The sequence below is a fragment of the Podarcis vaucheri genome, assembly GCF_965113315.1.
Source record: "Podarcis vaucheri genome assembly, chromosome: 5".
In the NCBI taxonomy this organism is placed as follows: domain Eukaryota; kingdom Metazoa; phylum Chordata; class Lepidosauria; order Squamata; family Lacertidae; genus Podarcis; species Podarcis vaucheri.
The window spans coordinates 42,315,835-42,342,034 of NC_138763.1; the positions used below are offsets into that span (position 1 = coordinate 42,315,835).

Consider the following 26,200-nt stretch of genomic DNA (forward strand, 5'->3'; position numbering starts at 1 on the left):
AAGTTCTTTGGTTGTTCATAAAGGCTCCATAGATTTAGCATGTTATTATGGCTTTGCCATGTTAACATCTGAAGAACCAGGTACTGTAGAAGAAAAGAGTACAAATTGGTTCATAATGTTAAAAGGTATTTGCATGGCATTTCTTTGGCCTGTCTAGCTTCCAGGCAGCACCATATTTTCTGTTGTCTTAGCTGATTTCCTCTGCTAGGCTTGGTCTATACTTGAAGCAGGGCGAAAGGTTCTTGCTCATCCTGCTCCCTGATATGCTAGTTTATTACTCACAGGGTGTATTTTCTACCACCTTACAGAGCAGCCTTCTGTGCTGGCTGGGGCTAATGGAATTTATCATGTAAAACAGGCATGGCCAAACTTGGTCCTCTAGATGTTTTGGGACTACAACTCCCATCATCCCTAGCTAACAGGACCAGTGGGAACTGTAGTCCCAAAACATCTGGAGGGCCAAGTTTGGCCATGCCTGATCTAAAACATCTGAAGCGCACCGGGTTGCAAAGACTTTCAGAGTCTCCTTTTCTCTTTCATTTGCTGTGTAGACCCAACAGTAGTCAAGTGCTAGTCTTGTTTATTGGGAAATCTTAGCTTGGAACTTCACCATTTAATTTCACTTAGTTTATTAATGTATATGGATATATGAGCAATATGTTTCCTCATAGAAAATGGAAGTGTTACCATAATTGCTTTTGAAAATAGCCCAGTAGCAGCCAATGGTAGTTGATTATTGCTGTGCTTAGAATAGTATTGCAGCTGTTGCTAAGACATTTTTTAAAACCCACCCACTCACCCTAAAATCACCAATTCTTCACTTTGTTACCACATTTCTTATTTATTGCTTAACAATAAAAGACTACAAGTTGACTGAATATATGCCAAAGGAGCAAATAAGCTTAGGAGAAAAATGGGATGAAATATAGTGCTATTGCAATTCTGCATATATGTGTAAGTTATTACTTTGGGCTTTTATAGCCATTATGGGCTTTTTTTGGTTTGGATTTTCATATAAAATTGTCAAATCAAGGTTTTATTCTGATTTATTATGCCTTTGCAAACCATGCACAGCTTAGGTAATGAGTCTGGGAGAGAGAGGGGAGTCACATGCTCCCATCCTTAGCCCCCTCTCTTCTGTCTCTCTGCTAAGGCCTATGGTGGCACCAACTTTAGCTACCGATAATGCGAACCAGAGATTGCTATTGACTGCGATTGAAGCCAATCTCAACAACCTGGTTAATATAAATCCTGAAAATTTTTCTCCTTGTTGTCCATAACCCTGGTGAAGTTGCAAGTAAGAGATGAAGAATTAGAGGAAGCATAAATATGTCAAATTCTGTGTTGGATTGTGTCTGTGGGCTTCAGCAATTCTTCTGAAGAAACAGACTTCTCTGCTTCATTCTAGTGATGTACCACAAATATAGAACATGTTCCCTGTTTGATTTTAAAAAGCACATGAAAACATTCTTGATCCTCTCTGGCTTTTGATGTAGGAGTATCTAATGTGTTTGTTTTGTACTGTGTGTGTGTGGTTTTATTTAGTTCTCTTCTATAAGTCACTTTGAACATAACAGCTAAGGAAGGGCACTTGAGACATTCTACAAAAGCTTAGTTTGGGGATTTTGTTTTGGTAGATTTATCAATGATTGACCAAGTCTTCTTGCCTGTCTAGGCAAGCTTAAAAAAGGGGTAAACTAAACATTTTATCCATCATTAAGGAACCCGCTCATTAAGACTCATTACTAGAGGTGCCCTTGGCCTCATCTTACAGTGGTTTTTTTTAATTGTTTCGGATATTGAGCTCCAACTATCTAGGTGAAAACCTTGGAATAGTCTGACCAGCAAGCTGCAATCTAGAACCTTGTCCTACTTGGCAGGTTCTAATCTCCTCCTGTGGTGAAAATGTGGTTTTGGGTCCCCTTACACAGCCACAGTTAGCCAACAGCTAAAGCCTCCCTGGAACCTTTGGAGTCTAAAGTTTAGATCCTGGCAATTATGGGCAAGTTTAACGTGTATTGTCTAGGTATGGTGATAAGAGCAGATAGTAGCTGGGCAGCTAGCTCTAGGTTCGATTAAATGAGACAACCTGACTTCAGGCCTTGGTTTGTTACAGAAAATGTTCTTGTCACACTGGTGGATCATCTTTGTTGCAAGGTAGCATGGGGCACTGTGCACCTGTTCATTTTCCAGTACCCCTCAATGACTTAATATCAACCATGCTATCCTCCTGGAAATGCAGGACACACTACTTTTACAGTCCCACTTAGCCTGTTGGGTAGTTCTCAGAAGGCAGTGCTGGGGAGCTCTTATGGGAGTTCCCCTTTGGGATGGGATATGGTTCTATTCTGTCACCCATGCTTTTTGATAACTACATAAAATCAGTGTGAGAAATGTGGTAGAGATTTTGACTTCAGTATCTTCAGTATACAGTATGCATCTTGCACAGGGGTTATAGATCGTATACGCAAAAACGTGTATAGTCAAACCATCCCTTTGGAACTGCCCCTGCGCAAGCAATCTTACCCAGTGGCGTAGCGTGGGGGGTGCCAGGGGTGCCGGCCGCACCGGGCGCAACATCTGGGGGGGCGCTCGCTGCCTCCGGAGTCGCCGAAGAGCCTCGGGCGCAAGCTGTAGCGGAGCCGCATGTCTCGCGGAACCGCCAAGCTGTGCGCGCGTCCGGGCTGAAGGCGCCCGGCAGGCAGCGGCTCTCAGCGCTCGCCGCGGAGGACGCGCCAGGCAGCCCCTCTTCACAGCCCCGCCTCCGCCGGTGCTGCTGCAGCTGCTGGGCAGTTGCATTTTCCTCGCCTCTCTGCCCCCCTCCTCCTCCGGGCAAGCGGCGTCGTTTGGGCGGCAGCGCCAGCGGCAACTCGCGGGTTAGGGGGGGCGCAAATTACTTGCCTTGCCCCGGGTTAGGGGGCGCAAATTACTTGCGTTGCCCCGGGTGCTGAGAACTCACGCTACGCCGCTGATCTTACCTTCTAGAGCAGGGGTAGGCAACCTAAGGCCTGGGGGCCAGTTGTGGCCCAATTGCCTTCTCAATAACCCTGTTATTGATAATTAACACCTGCCATCATGATTCACTCCTTGTGAACATACAGCTAAAGACTAGAGCTGTCTTTGGAAACTGGGGGTATTTGGAAAATCATGTGTCATATAGGATCTTGTCAGGTGTATCAACTGGGCTTCAGTGTGAAGAGGACAAGGCATGACAGATCCATTTCATTTGGAAGGGGTGCATGACTTCTGAAAATTAGAGAAATACTAGAGATGTTGTGGTTTCCTATTGCTGGAAATGAATTAATTCATAGTTGCCTCTGACATTAGTCACTGTTTACAAGGGTCATGCATACCCTGCTGTGGCAGTTGGGTACTTGCAAGGTCTATTCTGTAAACTAATTATATCTTTTCCCACTCTTTCCTGTTTTACTTCTGTCAGGCATGTCCTCCAAGGAAATTTATGGTAATGAGCTTGAGTGCATTTCTTTCCTTTTTTGCATTACTAATTTAAATACATTAAATCATGCTCAGAGCCCTTAATTATTGACCTTAGAATCTGTAGGGAATGAAAAATAGATGCATGTTTAAAATATTTCCAGAAATATAATTTGAGTCCACATTGAAAAGTTTTGTTTATTTGCTAACAGGAAAACTTCAGTTGCTTAAATATTCTTTGATAAAAAGAATAAAAATCTTAAATGAATAGCTAAATAAACCCCAGATAATAAACAGAATTATGCATGTGCCTTATTTTGTGTACCTTAAAAGATAAACTTAATTTTAGCAGAGATATATACACATGCTGTTACCCTTGATAAATACTAATACTATTGGGAATTTTTTGTATCTTGCCTGAATGACTTTTCAAAACACTGCATGTGCCCAGGTTGAAATGGAAATGCACATTATGATATTATCAGCTTCAATTTTCTTTCTTGAATGTGTTGTTGTTCCTTTTACAGATGATTCTTTTGTTAGACCAGTGACATTCTGGATTGTGGGAGACTTTGACAAGCCATCTGGAAGGCAGCTTTTGTATGATGCTATCAAACACCAGGTATGTAGCGGCCTTTGTTGAAGAAGGGAAGGAAGGAAGGAAGGAAGGAAGGAAGGAAGCAGTATTGTCAGCACACCTGGGGAACTGAGCTACACCACCTGATTGTTTTTTTGTGCCTTTGAGGGACAGGTATGACTAATTGCTAGGCTCTCTGTGTTTAAAGGAAGAGGAACCAATTGTTCTTTCATACTACCATGCCTTGCTGCATCCTAAGATCTGAGAACCGGAGAGGAGCAAGCCATCATCCTTGGCTTAGCATTATGTTTCAGCCAGGGTTTCAGCTTTGTTTTCTCATAGCAAAGAAAAATAGATAAGCTGAGAACAAACTTTGGTTTATCGTGGTTTGTTTGCACAAACCCTCGTTCAACTATAGTGCTAAGCCCAGGGATGGTGGTTTGTTTCTGCCCAGCACAAGCAGGAAGCAGGCACAATTAGCTTTCCTCTACATTTAAACGCTGCCTTTGTTTGCTGGCCTTCGGTGCTTGTACAAACTGTGTTCTAATGCACATTTTGTTTTTATGCAGAAATCCAGTAACCATGTCCGGATTGGCGTGATCAGCAACCCCAGTGAAGACCCAACCAGCAACAACACAATCATTGCTAGGGCTATATGGGCAGCCTTACAGACGCAAACATCTAACAATGCCAAGAACTTCATCACAAAATTAGCCAAGGAAGAGAATGCAAAGATGCTGGAGGCTGGAGCTGATATTATGGAATTTGCTGTTGGAGTAAGTACAAGCTGGCTTTTGCTGTGAGGTGGTACACTAGTAAAATGGAGCAGCAGTACCCATTTCTTTTTTTTTTAATTTACAGCTTTCCTGTCTTGTCTCTGAACTTACTTTTACTCAGGGTCTCTTTTCTTTCAGGGTATGGATATTGATATTTTCAAGGAAGCCTTTGACTCTCCTAAAGTGGATTTTGTTCTTTCACATACCATGTACTCCAGGGATGTTCTTAAACTGAAAAAAGGGCAGAGGGCCGTGATCAGCAATGGCAGGGTAAGCTGGATTCCCCCCCCCCCCCCCGCAAAGAAAGCTGTTTCACTTCCAGGAAAATGTTTTGACATGCTTTGCCCGCCTAATTCTCCACACTTGAGGGAGTTGAGAATTTTAACTTTGCATATTAGTCAATAAAAATAATGGGATCCAGTCTTTTGACCTGAGATGTGTTGGAAAATTAGTTGGAGCTGAAAATTACCAGTACATGATAGGTCTTTGTTTAGGATGGCATTAATAGCTGGGTTCACTTTACTTTCATTGAGCTACTCCCCATATGTTCTTTTAAGTCCTGTAATGGAAGGCCCCAAAAAGGTTGAATGTTGTATTACATAGAAGTATATGATTTCATACTATGGGGAAATGAACATACTGTATTTTTCGCTCTATAAGACGCACCAGACCACAAGACGCACCTAGTTTTTGGAGGAGGAAAACAAGAAAAAAAATATTCTGAATCTCAGAAGCCAGAACAGCCAGAGGGATCGCTGCACAATGAAAGCAGCAATCCCTCTTGCTGTTCTGGCTTCTGGGATAGCTGCACAGCCTGCATTCACTCCATAAGATGCACACACATTTCCCCTTACTTTTTAGGAGGGAAAAAGTGAGTCTTACAGAACAAAAAATACTGTAGTTTTCCATATATTTGAGTAATGTATCTTGGAGCCTGGATTTTTATTGTTTACACCTTTTTATCCTAATAAGCCCCAAACCGTGTGTGTGTGTGTGTGTGTGTGAAAGCCACCTTGAATAATTAACAGCATCATTCAGCTTCTCAGAATGAAACACTTTCCCACAGCAGTCCTCTGGGAATGCATAACTAATGGATCCAAAGAGCACTTTGGTGGCTGTTCTAATGTACTGCATTTGTCTTAGCAGTAAGAATAAAAAGGCAGCAATGTCAATTATAAGCAGTCTATTTTGCTTTCCCTGGAATTCGGTTTTTCTTAACTGATTGGCAGTGAAATGGTTTTGATCATACAAAAATTTGCTTCCTTGCCATATTTATATAATACTTTTCAGTCTATCAAAGCCCCCAGGGCTTCTGACAATATCTGTACTTAAAAAAAAAAACTTTTGCAAAAAACAACAACAACCAGACAATAAATAAGAATGCATTATCTGGGCCCACAAACCCTTTGAAAAGGCAACATTTCCAGTAGGTTTTGAAATTCTGAAAAGACAGAAGTGTCATGCGTTCCAAGTTCTCAGTAGGGTTCTGGATAGGGTTGCCGTTCCCTGGAAGGAGCAGGTTCATAACTTGGGTATATTCCTGGATCAAACATGGACACTTGAGACCCTGGTGGTCTTGAGGACTAGGAGTGCCTACTTCCAGCTACAACCATTTGCCGGCTATGGCCACTCTTGACAGAGATGACTTGGCCATGGTACTCTATGCTCTAGTAACTTCCAGTTCGGATTGGAATGCAGTTTATGTGGGGCTACTACCCTTGAAGACTATTTGGAAATATCAACAGGTTCACAATAAAGCAACCAAATTACTGGACAAGGTTGCTTTTAGAACTCATGTAACTGCTGTTTTAAAACAGCTGCACTGGCTGCCAGTTAGTTTCTGGGCCCAATTTAAGGTGCTCATTGTTGTTGTTGTTTAGTCGTTTAGTCGTGTCCGACTCTTCGTGACCCCATGGACCAGAGCACGCCAGGCACTTCTGTCCTCCACTGCCTCCCGCAGTTTGATCAAACTCATGCTAGTAGCTTCAAGAACACCATCCAACCATCTCATTCTCTGTCGTCCCCTTCTCCTTGTGCCCTCCATCTTTCCCAACATCAGGGTCTTTTCCAGGGAGTCCTCTCTTCTCATGAGGTGGCCAAAGTATTGGAGCCTCAGCTTCACGATCTGTCCTTCCAGTGAGCACTCAGGGCTGATTTCCTTCAGAATGGAGAGGTTTGATCTTCTTGCAGTCCATGGGACTCTCAAGAGTCTCCTCCAGCATCATAATTCAAAAGCATCAATTCTTCGGCGATCAGCCTTCTTTATGGTCCAGCTCTCACTTCCATACATCACTACTGGGAAAACCATGGCTTTTACTATACGGACCTTTGTTGGCAAGGTGATGTCTCTGCTTTTTAAGATGTTGTCTAGGTTTGCCATCGCCTTTCTCCCAAGGAGCAGGCGTCTTTTAATTTCGTGACTGCTGTCACCATCTGCACTGATCATGGAGCCCAAGAAAGTAAAATCTCTCACTGCCTCCATTTCTTCCCCATCTATTTGCCAGGAGGTGATGGGCCCAGTGGCCATGATCTTCGTTTTTTTGATGTTGAGCTTCAGACCATATTTTGCGCTCTCCTCTTTCACCCTCATTAAAAGGTTCTTTAATTCCTCTTCACTTTCTGCCATCAAGGTTGTGTCATCTGCATATCTGAGGTTGTTGATCATGCTAGTGTTTAAAACCTTAAATGACTTAGGACCCAAATGTTTGAGAAACCACCTCATTTCCTGTGGACTCTCTTGGTACCTCTACCCCCTCAGACATTTGGCAGGGAGTAAGACAAAGATGGCCTGGGAGAGGGCGTTCTCTGTGACAGCCCTAAGTTGTAGAATTCCCTCCCCACAGTGGTGTGTCTTGTCACCCTTGCTGTACAGCTTTCAGCAAATGCTCATCTCTTTGGCCTTCAACACTTGAGATCTGTGTTTTCAGCATCCATTCTATCCCTGTGACTATAATTTGTTTTAAGCCTTTTTAATACTGAATTTTAAATTATTGTAACCCATCCCAGACCTGCTGGTGAAGGGTGTGTAATAAATTTAATAATAGTAGCAGTAGCAGTAGCAGCAGCAGTAGTAGTAGTAGTAGAAAAACACAAATATACTTCTCGCAGGAGTGCATTACAGAGCCTTTGAGGCAGCACCAAAATGGCCCTGTCTTGTGTGAACACTTCACTTTCATGAAGTGAAGGCAAGACCTCAGATGTTGACCTGATTGGGAAGGTTCATATGGTAGGAAGCAATTGACACAGTTGCTAGTGCAATGATGGATAATGAGAACTTTCAAAGTAGTGAATATTTGACTGGTTAAATTCTGAACAGTAATATGAGTTGGATTACTGTGTGCATCACAGGGGGTGAGTAATTATGGTCCCGCCACAGTTTTCTTCACTTTCCTTGACTGTCTTACTGCTCTAATGCAACCTAATTTTCCACTTTATCTTTAGATCATTGGGCCATTGGAAGATGGTGAGCTTTTTAACCAGGATGACTTTCACTTGCTGGAGAATATTATTTTAAAGACTTCTGGGCAGAAAATAAAATCTCATGTTCAGGAGCTAGGAGTGGAGGAAGATCTGTAAGTAAAAATGAGCCAATGACAAACCGTTTGAAAATTGGGGATTCCATTTGTTCATTTGGTTTCTATAAGTAGGAACAGAGTAGATGAGGGAGATTCTTTTATTTTTGTACTAGTGCAAAATACCAGTTTTTAGGATCCAGTAAGTTCTCATAATGGGCTGGATTCTATGAACCGAGGACAGACTTCCTCTTACAGAACAAGGCCTTTCTGCCTTTCTCCTCCCAAGCCGTACATGAAGACTGGGAAACCTTCAGGTGGGGTTTGCAGCATTGTAGGGGGTGTGTGGGTTGGGGGGGGTTATATTCACAGAAATAGGCTACTCTTGTGCAAGTACAAAGGCAGGTTCGTTCTATTTGTGCATCACACTGCTGGATCCAAACTAGTTACTATTTTATCTTTTGCTAAAGCATCTAGTGTATTTTTAGCTTCCATATTAAAAAATATCACTTGATTAGGCCATTTTAGCATGGAAAGCAAATATTTGAGCAGATGGAATTTTTCTCTGTAGTGCAAGTGATCTTGTAATGAAGGTGGATGCTCTTCTGTCTGCTCAGCCAAAAGGAGAGGCAAGAATTGAATACCATTTCTTTGAGGACCGATACAGGTAAATATATGGCTATAGATATTCTACTTTTATGTATGTGGGTTATGTAAATTCGCTTTCTCTATAATCTTCAAAAAGCTTCACATTAACTTGGGGGTTTTTTTTATTTGCTAGAATTAGAGAATGCTAATACATCATTGGGGATGTAAGACTAAATAGGAAATTGATTGCTTCTTCCTATGCATTGACAATTCTATCTCTGTTTATAGAAGGCATTGATGAATATATTATGCACTTCTTGGTGGGAGTGGGGGTAGGCTTTGCTTATATTTCTCTCATGGGCTAAAACATAACATGCATATGTTTGTATTTTTTTCTTTTTCTTTAGCGCAATTAAATTAAGACCAAAGGAAGAAGAGACGTATTTTGATGTTGTGGCTGTTGTGGACCCTGCTACCAGAGATGCACAAAGACTTGCTCCACTACTAATGGTGTGAATATATTATTAGTTTGCAGTATAACCAGTAGCTGAAGAATGTTTCATGATATACGAAACATTACCTTTCCTTATCTTGATATATAAGGTTGTTTTCGTCACTTTTGAACACACATTGCCTTTTGTGTAAAGCTTAATATCCGGAACTTAAGTTGTTTTACATTGAAAAGTAATTATTATCAATATGGAGAAGACTAAAACATTTAAGGTGGTTATTTAAATAAAATATAACCTGTTTAATGGGAACCTCAGCTCATCATGTAAGAAGATTTTCTGTTTCTCCCCTCTAATCTCTTCCTTTTAAAAATCAATCCTTCTAACCTTTCTCTTTCATCCCAAATTGTTTCTAAATAACCTTAGTGTAGCTGCTGCACAGAAAGTTATCTGAGCATTTCAGCTTTAGCTAGCCAGTAGAAAGAGACAAGTTTGCAGATATAGGTAGGGCATTGCAAGAAATGTACACAATTAGCTGTGAATTTAACTTTCTATGTCCCTTGTTTTGTTTTAAGGTATTGAACAAACTAATAAACATGAACCTCAGAGTTTTTATGAATTGCCAGTCCAAACTCTCTGACATGCCTTTGAAAAGGTGAGGAATGGCTAAATTTATAAAATGTAATTAAGTGGGAAGCAAAACTACACTGCTTATTAAAAAATACTGCAAGTTTGCCTCTTGATGCTACTGTTAGAAAACTGTAGATTCAAACTGTGTGGGCAGGGCTGTGTGAGCTTCAAGAGAGTTGATGTGTGATTTCCATATCAGAAGGAATATTGCCTCCACGTAAATCTTGTTTTGTGGTCTTAGGCTTCATTACAGTGATAAAAGCCATCCTATGTTCTGACAGCTTTGTAGTGGATTTGCAGAAATTGCGATAATTAATCTGTTGTAATTTAGGTTCATGCAGTGGGGGTAGGGACTTTTCTCTTCAGGTTGCAGTTTTTTGTGCACAATGGAATGCCAATCTGGAGGGTCCACTGACCTTCAGGATGGCATTTCAGGAGACACATGAGGCTGCTGAAAGAGAGTGAAGTTTCTGACTCATTTCGGTCTTCTATTTTCTGTTGCTTTGTGGTGTTGCTAACATAGGAATTCAATTCTCTATTTTATGCCCCAGTCATTGTTTTGTTTTTAATAGAAGCACAGAAAGGTGCAGAAAGGAATGAGTAATATGAGAGGAGCATAGTTTTTTAAAATGCTTGGCTTGAGTTTTGTTAGGAAAAGGAAAAGCTGAGGCACATCTTCAAGCACCAGAACCTAGAAGGTTGTTTGCTTGTGTGGTTCCAACAGTATGCTTTTTCAAAGCCGTGTATCTTAAATGCTAGGCATGCAGAGGCTATCAAGGTTACAGATTTGAAAGGCATAACATAAAGACAATTGACTGTGACACCTGCAGGGTTTGAGATTAAAACATTCTGATACTTGTCATTTTTAAATTTTAGTTTTTATCGCTATGTTTTGGAGCCAGAAATAACTTTCAGTGCAGAGAAACTCTTCGTTCCTGGCCCAGTAGCCAAATTCTTGGATATGCCCCAGTCCCCCTTGTTTACTTTGAATCTAAACACGCCTGAGAGCTGGATGGTGGAGTCTGTAAGGACACCATATGATCTTGACAACATTTATTTAGCGGAGGTAAGTCCAGTCAATGTGTGTGTCCCAATCTGAAGAGGAGGGTTCATTTCAGAATTTATAATACTACTACTAGTAATTATAATAAATAAAAATATTTATACCCCATGCATCTGGCTGGGTTGCAAACAAAACCATTTAACCAACTTTAGCCTTAATCACAGGTTAAAACTGCTCTGATTAACTGGCGCGGCTAAATTTGGAGAGCAAACTGCACAAACACACTCCTCCCTTTGCCAAATGTTGTTTGCTTGTTTGTTTGTTTCAGGGCAGACCACTGTGCCTTACCTGATAGCAGCGAGAAGCACAAGCAACTGAAGCCAGTTGTGCTCAGTTGAAATCAGTGCAGATCATTTTCTTGCATGAGGTTTCCCCACCATGCATATGGGAGTTCGTATTAATAAGCCATTTTGCCTCTGTTGTATTACTTTTAAGACAGGGGTGGGGGCCCTGGGGATCTCCAGGTGCTCTTGGACTTTTATCTGCCACCAGCCAATAAAGTCCAAGTCCAATGTTTTTTGACTGCTTAAAAAAATGTGTTTTCTTTTCCCCAGGTGGAGAGTGTTGTGGCAGCCGAGTATGAGTTAGAGCACCTCCTTTTGGAAGGGCACTGCTACGATATCACGACAGGGCAGCCCCCGCGAGGGCTCCAGTTCACACTGGGAACATCAACAAACCCCGTGGTTGTCGACACCATTGTTATGGCCAATTTAGTAAGTGACTATCTTCCTTGCTGAATTAAAGTGGAAAACCTGTTGAAACAGATCTGAGTGCTCCAATTGGCCACTCAAGTGACTTATTCTTTTAATATGGGAAAGAGGCAAGCCTAAATTTTCTGGTGTTGGAAGTGCCTAATTCCTAAGGTCTAACTTGAATGCAGAGATAACAGAGCATCTTTTCTGACTGTGCGTTGGCCATCATATTCTTCAGAGCTTGTTTGCTGTGTAACCACTGCTAATTAATTTTATTCTCTCTCATCTTGATGTGATGCTCAGTACTAAGCAAGTTATCTATCACGGGTATTTTTCTTTTCACTTTCTCCTTCACAGGGCTACTTCCAGCTGAAAGCCAATCCTGGTTCCTGGTTTCTGAGACTTAGAAAGGGAAGGTCTGATGATATCTACAGAATTTACAGGTGAGGTGGTAAAAAGCATTACTCTTGGGTTTGTTCCTTCCTATTTAGGGAAGCTTTTAATGTTTGATGTATCACAGTATTTTAATATTCTTTTGGAAGCCGCCCAGAGTGGCTGGGGAAGCCCAGCCAGATGGGCGGGGTATAAATAATAAATTATTATTATTATATGTTTTTAGTTAAAATCCATTTGGGCTAGTATGGTCTTTCAGCATGGCATTGGGTGTGTTGAGCAGGGTTTCTCTCTCTCTTACATGAGTTCACATCTGGGTTCTCTTCACCTCCCAAAGCTAACAAATGAGGAATTGTGTGAAATGTGTTTCATGTTTTCAGTTTATATTTTTTTCTGAAATACTTTGGAGGCGTACTGTGAAGGAAAAGCATTGTTTGATATAGGTCCATGATGAAAAGTAGGGAAGAATTAGCAGAACTAGTAACAAAGCAGCACTCCTCCTACAGTGATTATTGAGCTAATTTAATTATTCTGATCAATTTTAGCCACGATGGTACAGATTCTCCACCAGATGCCAGCGATGTTGTTGTTGTTATCAACAACTTCAAGAGCAAAATTATTAAAGTGAAGGTGAGTTTGAAAAAGACACAATAAAAGTAGTAATTACAGGAACATTTGTTTAAATGCACACACTCACTCACCGCATATTTATTTTTAAAAAATGACAATGTTTGCCCTCCTATAGAGGGCTTTCTGGACAAAACAGAGAAATGCAATCCTTTAAAGTTTCGGGTAAGTTAGGAGATTTGACAACATCTGAATAATCATCCAAGCTGCATAATGCAATAACTTTTACTAGAATTTATACTTCCCAGCTTATTAGAAGAGTAAAAGGAAGCTCCATTTGGCTCCTTATTTGTCTGTTAGGTAGGAGCATCTGCCCTACAAATGCTGTCCCAACTCACAGAATGGGATGCTGATGTGGGAGAAGGGGTCATTGGAAACCAACCTTTCACACATCCCATGAACAGGAGGGGGTAGGGAAAGATGCAAACGGAAGGGTGGCCTATATGTACAGAACTATACACTGCAGGTCCTAGAATATATTTAATAACCTTTGAATATAGTTGCCAAACCTGCATTTCTGGGTTTACTTGTATACATCAAGGATGGGGAGACTGTGGCCCTCCAGATGATGGCTTCCAGCTCCCTTCAGCCTGAGCTGGCATGGTCAGAGATCAGGGATGAAAGGCTCTGCAGTCCTGGAGGTCACAGGTTCCCCACCCCTTACATAAACAGTGGTACCTCAGGTTACATACGCTTCAGGTTACAGACTCCGCTAACCCAGAAATAGTGCTTCAGGTTAAGAACTTTGCTTTAGGATGAGAACAGAAATCGGGCTCCGGCGGTGCGGCAGCAGCAGAAGGCCCCATTAGCTAAAGTGGTGCTTCAGGTTAAGAACAGTTTCAGGTTAAGTACGGACCTCTGGAACGAATTAAGTACTTAACCTGAGGTACCACTGTATTAAAGAGGAAGTGCGCCCACCTTTTCTTCTAGTATTTCTCACCATGTGAGGTAATCCAGAAGTGATATTGTAGGAGATGCAGTTTACTCGAATTGAATGTTTCACCTTTCCTTCAGGCCAAAGAGCTAGCTGGAATTTCACTTTGAGATTTTTTTAGCCAAGCATTTCTCCCTGCCCCTCAAGGTGTCATTGTCTACAATTTAATTGGTAGTGTGGCACAATTCTAATTGGGGGGGGGGGGGGAGCACAAAATGTATCTAGCCAGATGGTGTTTCAAAGGAAGCTTTTAGTAAGAAGCTTAAGCTAATTCACTGTTCTTTCTTCACAGGTTCAGAAGAAATTGGATATGCTGAATGAAGATTTGCTAAGTGATGGAACAAATGACAATGAATCTGGATTTTGGGAATCTCTTAAATGGTGAGCATGGCTGTCTTCATTCACTGCCCTTCAAGTTTGCTAACCTGAAAGATTCCTTTATCCTTTTAGCTGCTACAAAATACATATAATCCTGATGTGTCTTGTTATAATTAAATACCGTATCACTAAATTTAGAGTACTTTTTAATTTTTTGATTAAGAATGACTTGATGCCATCCTTTCATAGGAGTAGGTATTGATTTGCCACTAAATCAAATGTGAATAAATTTGAGAAGAGTTGTAATGCTATCTGCAGAATTGTTCGTTGTTTTTTCAGCAAGTCTGATTAATGTTTGGTGGCAGGAGCTTCCATTGGAAAGTTCTATGAAATTAGTGCATTTCTTTTTGAATGGAATGTTTCGCATTCAAGAGAGGCTGGATTTTCTGTCTTTAGGTTTTGAGAACTATGATAATACGAAGCATCCCAGGCAGGCAGGCAGGCAATGCCTGCTGCAGTCCCAACAAGTGTTGGTTAGGTGGAGAATATAGAGTGGAAGTGTAAACCTGGCTGTCTTCTGTGACGTTGTAGTTTAAACATTGCTCTTTTCCCCCTCCTTCCTTTTTAAGGGGCTTCACGGGCGGACAGAAGAAAGAAGAGGTGAAGCAGGAAAAGGATGATGTGATCAACATATTTTCTGTGGCATCAGGGCATCTATATGAGAGATTTCTCCGGTTAGTCTAGAATCAGTAGTGCATAACTCAAATTGGAAAGTGTATTACTACTTTCGACAGTGGAATTTGCTGCCAAGGAGTGTGGTGGAGTCTCCTTCTTTGGAGGTCTTTAAGCAGAGGCTTGACAACCATATGTGAGGAGTGCTCTGATGGTGTTTCCTGCTTGGCAGGGGGTTGGACTCGATGGCCCTTGTGGTCTCTTCCAACTCTATGATCCTACTTGTAAATCACAGTTTGGGAGACTCTGTATATAACCTTTATAGGCTACATTTCTGCATTGCAGGGGGTTGGAGTAGATGACCCTTCGGGTCTCTTCCAACTCTATGGTTCTGTGTACCTGGAATATAACACCATATATGTAAAAACCTTGTGGGTTTTTTTTCTATTTGAATATAGCCATAATGCAGCATCAAAAAAACACACCATAACTTGTCTTATGGTATGTATTATTAAGATACAAGTTTTCAATTGGTCAAAGTATGCTGATATAGCACGGGTCATATAATATTGAGCTTCTCATGGTGCCATCAGTAATTTCATGAATACAAATTTCCTGAAGGAGCGAGATGTGAGAGCAAGACACTGTATGCTGCTAATTTGGGTTAGTTCTAGATTTATTTATTTTTTAAAATCACCTTTGCCTATCTATTGCCTTAACAGGATAATGATGCTATCTGTGCTGAAACACACTCAAACTCCAGTGAAGTTCTGGTTCCTGAAGAACTATTTGTCACCTACGTTTAAGGTTTGTTGTAAGAACTTGCTTTATATTTTATTTGTTGGAAGCCTGAAGCTTCCCAGCCCCTCTCCCTCTGCTATGTCTGTTTCTGTGTATCTTCAGCTACTTGCACGTGCACCTTTATCATTGAGAGATTAGTAGTAGTAGTAGTAGTAGTAATTTTATTTATTAAATTTCTTAAGTTATTTTCTCAAAAATAAGACCTGAGCCAACTCAGAAAACATTTAAAATATACAAGAGACAATAGATGCTTGCTGTCGTGCTCTTCCTCCCAAAGCAGCCCAGAGTGGCATCATCTAATAATAACTATGACTACTAAATATCTGGTTCCTTTAAGGTTTTTATTGTGTTTTGTTTTTGTGTTGCTATCAGCATAAAGTATTTTAAATGTCATTTGTATCAGAAACTGTTGGTACCACAAAGCATTATTTTGTTCCAGGAATTCATCCCATATATGGCTGAAAAATACAATTTCCAGTATGAACTAGTCCAGTATAAATGGCCGCGGTGGCTTCACCAGCAAACAGAGAAGCAGCGCATCATCTGGGGTTACAAAATTCTTTTTCTGGATGTGCTGTTCCCCCTTGCTGTTGATAAATTCCTGTTTGTAGATGCTGACCAGGTAAGTGGTCTTCAAGCTTCAGAAATTACCAGGTCAGTGCCATACATCTTTGCTGGCATGTGCAAGAGGGTACGCTCAGAAAAGTGCAGTAAAATGGAGAAATTAGCAGCCAGGGAATAAACGCTCTGGGAGGCAAAACACAGCAAGTCTTGTGCCTTCAGCAGATGTTAGGCCTATCCCATATCTCTACCAACACCTGCTTGTTGCTGATTGCTCTTTCTCTCCACCCAGAGCCCATGTTAGGATGGTGGAAGGAAGCTGTACAGGAGGAGGGAAGGAAGAGTTCATTGCCATCTTGGGTCATGTTCAGTCAGAAGAACAGAGGGCAGATCCTGATTTGGTAAAGCGGGTCTGGAATTGTTCCCATCTATGGCAATGGCCTTGGTAGTAGAGATGAGAGCGAAGTTGAGAAGCCAGGACTGTCATGTGCATCTCACCTGTCAATCTTGACGGGCCTTTAGTTAATAACTCTCATAACTTTTGGAGGTTGTAGTCCCACATTCTCAACAGAACTGAAATTGAAAGTGGGGTATGAACGACTTTTCTTTAGATTGTGCGTACAGACCTCAAGGAGCTAAGAGATTTCAACTTGGACGGGGCCCCTTACGGTTACACACCATTCTGTGAAAGTCGCAGAGAGATGGACGGATACAGATTCTGGAAGTCAGGATACTGGGCAAGTCACTTGGCAGGAAGAAAATACCACATCAGGTGATAGACGTTTGTTGTTCCTGATACTGTGCTGCTGTTTGCTTCTGCTTTTTTTATAGTACTACTTGCATCATCCAATTGCTGCTGTCTAGTGATGATGAAATTGTGTTGAAAACATGTGTTTTTGTGTAGGATTTGTGCCTCTTGTATTGCAAGTTCCATCACAAAATGAAGAGTGTCCATTGGATATTTTAGACAATAGTAGTCTCTTTCCTTTTATAGACACAAAGTCTTAATTGTTATAGGTTAATTTATCATAAGACATATGGGTTTACCTTTGACAGGAACAAATGCAAATAGATTAATGTGATGCATTCTGTTTTTTAGAACATTCATCCAATTTGCCTGCTTGTGATATATTTATTTTGAGAATCTTATCTATGCATTTTGCATTTTACCTCTGAAGGTAGCAATCAGTGAAACAGTTGCTCTCTTTGTTCTTAGTGCTCTCTATGTTGTGGATTTGAAGAAGTTCCGGAAGATAGCTGCTGGGGATCGGCTTAGAGGACAATATCAAGGCCTGAGCCAAGATCCCAACAGTCTCTCCAACCTTGATCAGGTACTTGTTATGCTTTCATTACAGTTTTGTGTTTTTTAAAATAATTTCAAACAACTTAATTTTTAAGGCATCTGCAGAGTTCTATCTTTTGGAAAGCTGCAGGGTCAGCACATAATTAAGATGGGTGCTTGATGGTGGGGGGACATATATTGAGGTTGGTATGGAGGCAAAAGAGGACACATAAAGCACTAGTGGCAGGTGAATGGCCAAGTGGAACTGAATAACCATAGATTGAAGGGACCTTCTGTGGCATGTGGGCTCTAGGACTGGTGTGAGAACCAGGTGTATCAGTTGTGGGACAGGAGGAAATATGGTCACTTAGATGGCACTGTGTTATGTATGAACAAGTAAAAAATAATGTGATCCAGCGAGAGCTCTTTGCTTTTAAAAGCCAATAATTTATGGTTGATAGTTGCCAGGCTTGAAAAAGAAACACAGCTAGATACTGTGGGCTTACAAATTCTCATTCTGTCCAATGTCTTCATGTTGTTATAACTGTAATTCATCATTCTTGTCTCTTCTTCATGAATCTTTTATGGTCTGAAAACCACATGGGGTGATCTCAGCTAGATTTGTGTTCCAGCGTATAATTTTTTTGGTCATGTTTTTGCTGTTAAAGTTTGGAGGGCTGTTTGTTTGTGTTCATGCTTGCTTTTCCAGGATTTCTTGTGCCTGCACTATTCTTAGTTTTCATATGATTACTGTGTTAAAAGAACTGCAATTTTGTTTTCCTTCCAACAGGACTTGCCAAACAACATGATCCATCAGGTGCCCATTAAATCACTCCCACAAGAGTGGCTTTGGTGTGAAACGTGGTGCGATGATGCTTCGAAGAAAAGAGCTAAAACCATTGATCTGGTAAGACTCCTTTGTACACAACAAAGCAGGAAGGGGCTCGTGCCACATTTCAGTAAGATTTCAGTGTGTTTAAATTCTATAATTTTATCACAGCAGTAAGGATACTTTCTCTAGCTTTCCTGCTTTCATACTTTTTCAAAGAAGAACTTCGTCAATTAAATAAGGGGGGCGTTGTGTTCAGATTTTGCATTCCCAGGAGGTAATTTAATCTCCAAACACTGGCCTGGGAACCAAAAGCATCAATTGTGACCTCTTACTAAAGTTGTGAAGCACTCACTGCCAGAAGGCAACAACTGTGGACCATATGCAACCTGGCATAGCAATGCATATGTATGAAACTATGTTCAGGGATCTCAGACCCATCCCCTAAATTTTGTGGAATTCTACAGTGTTTAAATTGGAAATACTGCAACCATTGTTAGTGGCCTGGTTCACATATCACATTAAACCATATTTAAATACAATCTATGGTTTAATTTAGTAACAAAGGTTTGTTTGGAGAGAAACAAACCACAAGCTCAAGCCCAGACTCTGACTTGCTTCCCAGCACGCCAGGTATTCCTGTTAAACCATAGTTTGCTTTAACTATGGTTTTAACGTGGCATGTGAATCAGACCAATAACAGTGAAATTAAAATAGAATGAGCAGCATAGTTTCGCTGTCCAATCATATTCAGGGCTTGAGCTACACAGGCAATGTTCACTAAGTTTTCCCTGTATGTATGAAAGGCCACAGATTGATTGGCAATGATTTATGTGTTGTGTTGCAGTGCAATAACCCAATGACCAAAGAGCCAAAGCTGCAGGCGGCGATGAGAATCGTCCCTGAGTGGCAGGACTACGATCAAGAAATTAAGCAGCTTTTTAGGCGTTTCCACGAAGAAAAAGAATCGGGAGCGCTTTTTGAGACAAATGAAACTAAACCACAAAGTCGAGAAGGTAATTGGTTTCCCTCACTGCTTTTAAGATGCAGCTGTTACCTGTACACTGAGGTCAGGTGTGCCTGCTGATGGAGTTGTCTGCCCGTTTCCTAAGACACAAAAGCTCAAATTGGACCATTTTAAGGCATAAATGCAGAAAATATACTATAGTGAGCCATTTAAACTTCAACCTGTGATAACTGACTATGCAGGTTTTATTGTGCCAAAGGTGAGGCGTCTGCACTAGAAGAAATGGTAGTCAGTCCCTCAGTCATTTTGACCTTTGGAAAATCAGTATATTAAATGCTTTTTTAAAAGTGGTTCTAAAGTCATGGTTATGTAACTTTCATACATATTCCCCCCTCCACTTCTCTTCCACAGAAATGGCAGCGCATATGGAATTATGATCTATGGTGACCCACCATGTGAGACTATTTCATAGACAATTTTTCTATCAAATGCTAGTTTTTTCTAGTATGTTTGCAAGACTGCTAAGAAAAACTGAAGGGGAGGGTGACAAGCTGTATTACACATGATTTGAATTTGATTTTGGCTGATGGAATAGAATCTGGATGATTGGGATTAGCGGAACTATCTTTCTTTACGCCTGCAAGAGATGGAGGAGCCCACAGAGGAATATAGAATTTTGGAAATGATTGATGTATGCTGAAAAGCAGCAAGTCTCTTCATCTATTTTTTGGCTACTGCACCACTGGACATCGAGATTCTGGGTCACCTCTGCCTTTCTCAGGAGCCCAGAGGAAAGGTACTACTCTGAGAGGGTAAAACCTTGGGAATACACAGGCACTGCCTTCCTTTGTGGATTGAGGTATGGCCAACTCTTTCAGGTTTGAACAGGGCTTGTTATCATGCCTTGAATTGAATTACACAGGTATAGATGTCAAATGGATTCAGGTTTTTTTAAAAAAGAAAATTATACCTTCAGTTCTGGAAGAACTACAGTTCCTTCTATTTAAAATGCATTGTGAATAACTCATTCATTGTAAGGCAAAACTTCAAAGCAACCCACCCAACTTCAAGAAATATACATTACAAATGAATGCATATTTTAATGAAGCAAACTGTGTGTGGCATCTAATACTTTTTTCATTGCAGACCTAAGAGAGTTGTTATTGAAGACTGCAAAATTAGTAGGGCATTAAGACTTCTGTGAATTTGTGGCTCTCATGAATGTACTTTTGTTTATGCAAAACTGTGGAAGCTTTTTGATTTTGTAAGTTTCATAAGTTTATTTTCCCTCGAACACAAGAGTGATTTCAGGTCAATAAAGCCTTAGAGTTCCTAAATCTTACGCTCTAATCCTCCTCTCGTGGGCTCCATGCCCTTCCTAATTGCTTCATTTCAGTTTTTCCTTAAATGCTTCTTACTATAAAATGTCAGTCTTCTCTTGCTTTCACACTTTCCAAATTCTGTTCTGGCCAGGTTTCCAGCTGCGGAAAACATTTCCCTCTAGAAAACTGACCTTTGAAGGAGATAACCAACCTTGTACTTTACTCCGTTTTCTATCTCCAATAACTCTCCCTCCACCGCCACAATCTCCATTTCGTATGAAGCAGGCAAGTCTGGCACAAAAACACCATGTTTGAGATGTACTAAACAGCCGCTTGTGATTGTAAAATCTTGTCAAATCACCACAGAAAGTATCAAACAGGTCATTCTTTTAACTTTGCTAAGGGCAGAAGCTCCTCTTCCCTGACTGGCCCTGTCTCATAGCAAGGAAGCAGGGTGTTTTTCAGAGTTCTTTCATCTTCTGTCTTCGGATTTCACTTTTTTTCACTTTTCCCCTGAGTACTTGCTATTGTTCCCCCCACTATTTCAGTGCGACCAGATGGTTGGGGAAGGGAAATTATAAAGGGGGTTCTTTTTAAAATAAATTTAAGCTGACTAGAGAGCAGCGTCTTCCTTCATCTTCCCCTCTGTCCTGACATCTGGTTCTGCCTTCCCCCTCAGCTGGGGAAGAGAAAATTGGACTGAACACACCAGCTGCTTCCCACCTAGATGGGCAGCAGACAAAAAACACCATGTTGACACTTAACATCCAGCGGCTTCCACATGAGTTCCCTTAGCTTACCTGGGTCCAGATCAGAGCAATCCAGATCCAGGCACAGTGTAGGAAGCACAACATCCTGAAAGTCCACAGGTAGACCTGGTCTCACATCCTTACCCCTGCTGAGGATTCCATGCCTAACAAATAAATTGCTCAGCAATAGCAAGGACCCCGTAGATTGAGGCGGATCATATAGCCCTTTCCTTGTTTGATATGAGCTGGAAAAGAAGAACACTCAGGGGAGATTAAAGGGCATGATGGGCTTTTTCTTTGGCCAGAGTTGTCTGTATCAATAAGTTTTCTGAAGATAAATGGGGCAAGGATGGAGATGCCTCCAAAAGGGAACAGGGGCTGTCTCTCCTTCCCTACCTCCCAGGAGCTGCTTAAGACATCTAACCTGCAAAAGGTGAGGGCTGGCCAGAAATACCCAAGGCCAAATAGGGTAGACAGCCCTCTGGATGCCCAGAATACATGCTTTTGTTTTAACCCATCTTTTTTTTAATCCAGAGTCCAAAGGACAATCTTTACACAAGTGGGGATATACAGGAGGAGAAATATCCCTAGGGTAAGGCTCCCAAAGTGGTGGGCCACAGCCTTGAGGAACATGGACCCTCTCCAATATCTTCTACCCAAATGTCATGCGGCATGGCTCTTTTCTGGGCTGTTTCCAAAAGACTGACCAGTGAGCAGGGCTTCTTTGAGAGAACAGACTGTAATGAGCCTTCACTGACTGTGGGTGAAAAAATTCTTTGTCCATTGATAATGGAGAAATAAGTTCTTTAGGTTCTCCACATTGGGTTGAGGGTGGAGGACTTAAGCAGTAAATATAGAGTGCTTCTCACATAGCCTGTAATGTAGGATGGACCTAAGATCTCGCCTTCAGCATAGAGCAGCTTATCTCAGTTTCGTGAAGGTCAAAATAGTTTCACCATCACACCAGACACTCTCTACACAATATGGATACTATGTCACTTTGCTGCCAAATGCCTTTCTGATTGATACCAGAACATGCACATCACAAAGAATGTGGAGTGTAAGTGGCTCAGGCTTAGGTGCCTCCAACTTTCAGTGAAGGTAATTCAGCTGGTACACAAATGACTAGATGTAGTGCTAAATTTATGGAAACACCAGGAGGGCTGATTGTAAAGGAACACATTTACCTTCTGAAATATGGTATACATGATCCAGTGTGAAGATTTGCAGATGCTCTAGTCAGGGTGATATGCCAAACCCTCTAGTTGTGAGCAATTATTTAATTATAGAAGAAATGTGTAATTTTCTAGCTATTGAATGAGCTAGGGGTGCCATGATTTCAACAAGAACAGAATTGAACTGCATTTTCTTGACATATGCGCCACCAATAGAGCATAAAGTATAGCACTTACTGTGCTATTTTAAAGGCAGGCACTTGGAAAGCTATTTATTAAACTTGCTGCAGCTATTGAGACAGCTTTATATGCTTGCTTAGCTTCATAAAGAGGATTTTTTAAAGTTCAGTGTGAAATGTTTTCCAGTTGTGTATGAAGGTTGTGTTAGCATTCCAGAAAATTGAAGTAGAAAAATAAGGAAACGGAAACCAACATTTTTCTAAACTGCCGTTTCTTTAGGATTGGCAGTTTGATTCTCTCCCCCACCCCCTTATTTAACATTCACTTGCCCCCAGTTTGGGTGGTGATCAAGCAACAATGCTCTGTCTTTAAACTTGTGGGTTCGGAAGCTCCTTAAGAGATGATAACTCCTCTGTGAGGTTTCACAACTTGAACAAAGGAAAAAGAGAAAGAGAGGCTGTTGATGCATTTGCCTCTTCCATGTTCTCTCTGCTTCCTCTGCAGCACATGGGATCTGTGGCAACGGAAAGGTAGCAGACATTCATATTTGCTCAGAGTCACAGCCACCTCAATGTCCCATTATAAGACTGCAGTTCAACAGAAAGTGTCTCTGTTCACCATCCGTGCATTATGATGCTATATGAAGAGGGCTCTTCCCCAAATGAGGGAACTTCCTTCACCTGAAGACTTAGTAGAACACAAAGTTCCAGCCTCTGCCAGTCAGTGCAGAACACAAATATTCAGGCTGACTTATAGATAAAATCTGTTTTATTTTGACATAATTACACACATTACAGATTTAGATTTAGTTAAGCACTGAGGTTTAAAGTGTTGCCTGAAAAATAACCGTATCAGATTTCCTATGAATTAAATGCTAACCTTATCTGTATTTGTTGGCTCCTTATCTAGGTTACTGCATCCTGACAACTGGCTGAAGGGGGAACCTAGGTGCTTAACTAGTAAGGGATTCCAGGGATATCTGGTGTGCAGGGTGGTAGTGAGGCAAGCTGATAAAGGATCCACATAACGTCATTGCTTTTCATGCTCAATTTCTCTCCCTTAAGTATGGAGGGGAAGCTTAGAAACCTGGAGTAGTTATGCCCATCAAGAGGCCCATCAGATAAAGTGGGTTGGCTCAGGTATTGGAGGGGTGAAAGGGGTAACAAAGCTAAGGGATCTAAACGGCTGTATTAAGCAATTTGGTTTACAGTCGTTACACAGCTTATGGTGGTCATGTCCCTGCACAAAACATTCTCTCCTAAAAGGATGGCACTGCTGGGTTACTTGGGTTATAAGTACATTACTATTTATATTGGCTCATTTATATTGGCCCTATCTGTTAGACCTGGAAAAACGGCACTAGTAATAATTAAATTACACTGGTTGAAGAATAATGCTGGCTTACAAAAGCACTATAGAACCTTCATTGTACAGAATACTGTAAGTACAAATAGACAGGTCCCTATTTGTACTTTTAATGTCCTTGAGACTTAAATATCAAGCTGGCTTTGCAAACTCTGTTTTGAAGACTGCCTGCGTTGTAGTAATTTCTGCTCTTTTCTTTCCCCTGCCCACCCCAAAGAAATTTCAGCAGTTCCTTTTCTCTCTCCCCCACCCTTCCTTTTTAAAGCATGAAAGTCAGAGATGGAAGTAATTGTTAGCTAGCTGTTGGGCTTAAAATGGGAATGAGCAAAGGGGGTTTTTTTTTTGCGGCATTTATGTACCTTTTTCTCTTTCAGCTGTGTCCCCATTCAATAATGTGCTGAGTGAAGCTCCTCATATCTGTTGATGTACAAAATGTTCAGTACCTTCAGAATGTTACCAGGTTATAATTTATCCTCCCAGGTCTGCTAAACACAATAAAGCCATTTTCATTGTTCCTCTTTAACAAATCTTGTTCTGATTTATTGGGTTCTGATAATGTACTAAGTTTGGGGTCTGCAGAATTTACAGAATCTAACTGTATCTGAGAAAGGCTTGCAGTGTGTCAGGGTTTTCTGTTAGCCACTGAAAAGTGGTATGAGGTATTCCAGTAGTTAAAATGTTGCCCTTCCCACTGTATCAAAGGAACTTGGCCTTTCAGGTGAGACGTTTTATTTGTTTTTTGTCCTTGCTGTGTCATGGGCTCAGGGTGAATGCATAACTCAGACTACTATTTAAATGAATAAATGACTTGACAGAACACATGAGAGCAGGTTTCAAAAGATGGAATATAACCATAAAAGAGCAGAGAGAAATATTTTAGAATTCACACTTGTACCCAGTTCTTGCAGGGAACTCAAAAGTATCATTGAGTTTCCCATTCAGCAATTATAATAAAATATTCAATGTATTGGGTTATCTGTTCTTCATTAACTTCCGTTAAGAGTTTGGGTGTAATCCTTGACGCCTCCCTTTCCATGGAGGCGCAAGTTACAGCAACAGCCAAGGTGACATTTTTCCACCTTCGTTGCATCAAGCAGTTGGTCCCTTACCTTTCCCGCCCCGACCTGGCCACAGTGATCCATGCGACAGTCATCTCCAGGCTTGACTACTGTAATTCGCTCTATGCGGGGCTGCCCTTGAAGCTGTCCCAGAAACTCCAGCGGGTACAGAATGCTGCAGCGAGGCTCCTCACGGGGTCTCTGCCATGGGAGCATATTCATCCAGTGCTTTACAAGCTGCACTGGCTCCCGGTGGAGTACAGGGTCAGATTTAAGGTGCTGCTTTTGACCTTTAAAGCCCTTCACGGCCTAGGACCCTCGTACCTACGGGACCGCCTCGCCTGGTATGCCCCACAGAGAGCCTCAAGGTCCATAAATAACAACACCCTAGTGGTCCCAGGCCCTAAGGAAGTTAGATTGGCTTCAACCAGAGCCAGGGCCTTTTCAGCACTGGCCCCAACTTGGTGGAACGCTCTGTCTCATGAGACCAGGGCCCTGCAGGATCTGATTTCTTTCCGCAGGGCCTGTAAGACAGAGTTGTTCCGCCTGGCCTTTGGCTTGGAGCCAATTTGATTCCCTCCCCCCCATTTTCTTTTTTCTTTTCCTTCTCCTGCAATGAGGCTACATTTTAATATTTTAATGTTCCATTATTTTAATGTTGTATTTTATTTTTGTTTTTAAGTTGTAATCATTCATCTTGTTTTTATTATTGCTTGTAAGCCGCTCTGAGCCCGGCCTTGGCTGGGGAGGGCGGGGTATAAATAAAAAATTATTATTATTATTATTATTATTATTATTATTATTACATTGCCCAATATTGCATGCTCTATTAATGCTTTGTAGCCAGGATCTAGTTCTCGTGTTAATAAGCATGTGTACATTTGCAAATTGCATCCATGTTATACAAATGCCACTCCTACTGCTACCTTTTCAGAGAGACTATGTGTAAGCAGAAAATGCCAGCTCCCAGCCCTAGATACCCAACCAAACAAATGTGCAGTGTATTCTGTCATATGAAGAGTTTACACAATGAAATGCTCATGTCCAAAATAGGCTTTAACTAAATGTTTCACTTTTATTACCCAGTTGGGATAGATTACCCAGTTGCTAGTATATTAACTAAAATATCGTTAACTGTAAGCTGAAACCATAAACTATTAAAAGTACACTGGTAAGTCTTTTCTCCTGCTCTACTTAGTCAAGAGCTGGAAGCACTGCTGATGATTCATTTGAAGTTTTAAATAC

At 41.2% G+C, this 26,200-nt stretch overlaps 1 protein-coding gene across 2 annotated transcripts in view; it reads left to right on the forward strand.

The window, feature by feature from the left end:
* Positions 1-24,424, forward strand: part of UGGT1 (UDP-glucose glycoprotein glucosyltransferase 1) — a 44,487-nt gene extending 20,063 nt beyond the window's left edge. Inside the window, exons 21-41 of one of the 2 annotated variants that reach the window (XM_082223682.1) lie at positions 3,440-3,463; positions 3,963-4,057; positions 4,582-4,788; positions 4,927-5,058; positions 8,230-8,360; positions 8,872-8,967; positions 9,296-9,398; positions 9,913-9,992; positions 10,844-11,033; positions 11,585-11,743; positions 12,080-12,165; positions 12,661-12,745; positions 13,969-14,057; positions 14,624-14,728; positions 15,389-15,473; positions 15,907-16,089; positions 16,640-16,800; positions 17,245-17,359; positions 18,101-18,217; positions 18,987-19,155; positions 19,518-24,424. In XM_082223682.1, the coding sequence (XP_082079808.1) occupies positions 3,440-3,463; positions 3,963-4,057; positions 4,582-4,788; positions 4,927-5,058; positions 8,230-8,360; positions 8,872-8,967; positions 9,296-9,398; positions 9,913-9,992; positions 10,844-11,033; positions 11,585-11,743; positions 12,080-12,165; positions 12,661-12,745; positions 13,969-14,057; positions 14,624-14,728; positions 15,389-15,473; positions 15,907-16,089; positions 16,640-16,800; positions 17,245-17,359; positions 18,101-18,217; positions 18,987-19,155; positions 19,518-19,543 (2,438 nt within the window). In that variant the 3' untranslated portion in view covers positions 19,544-24,424. The remainder of the gene's footprint in view (positions 1-3,439; positions 3,464-3,962; positions 4,058-4,581; positions 4,789-4,926; positions 5,059-8,229; positions 8,361-8,871; positions 8,968-9,295; positions 9,399-9,912; positions 9,993-10,843; positions 11,034-11,584; positions 11,744-12,079; positions 12,166-12,660; positions 12,746-13,968; positions 14,058-14,623; positions 14,729-15,388; positions 15,474-15,906; positions 16,090-16,639; positions 16,801-17,244; positions 17,360-18,100; positions 18,218-18,986; positions 19,156-19,517) is intronic. The other variant, XM_082223683.1, reaches the window with a different exon arrangement.
* Positions 24,425-26,200: the final 1,776 nt, after the last annotated feature.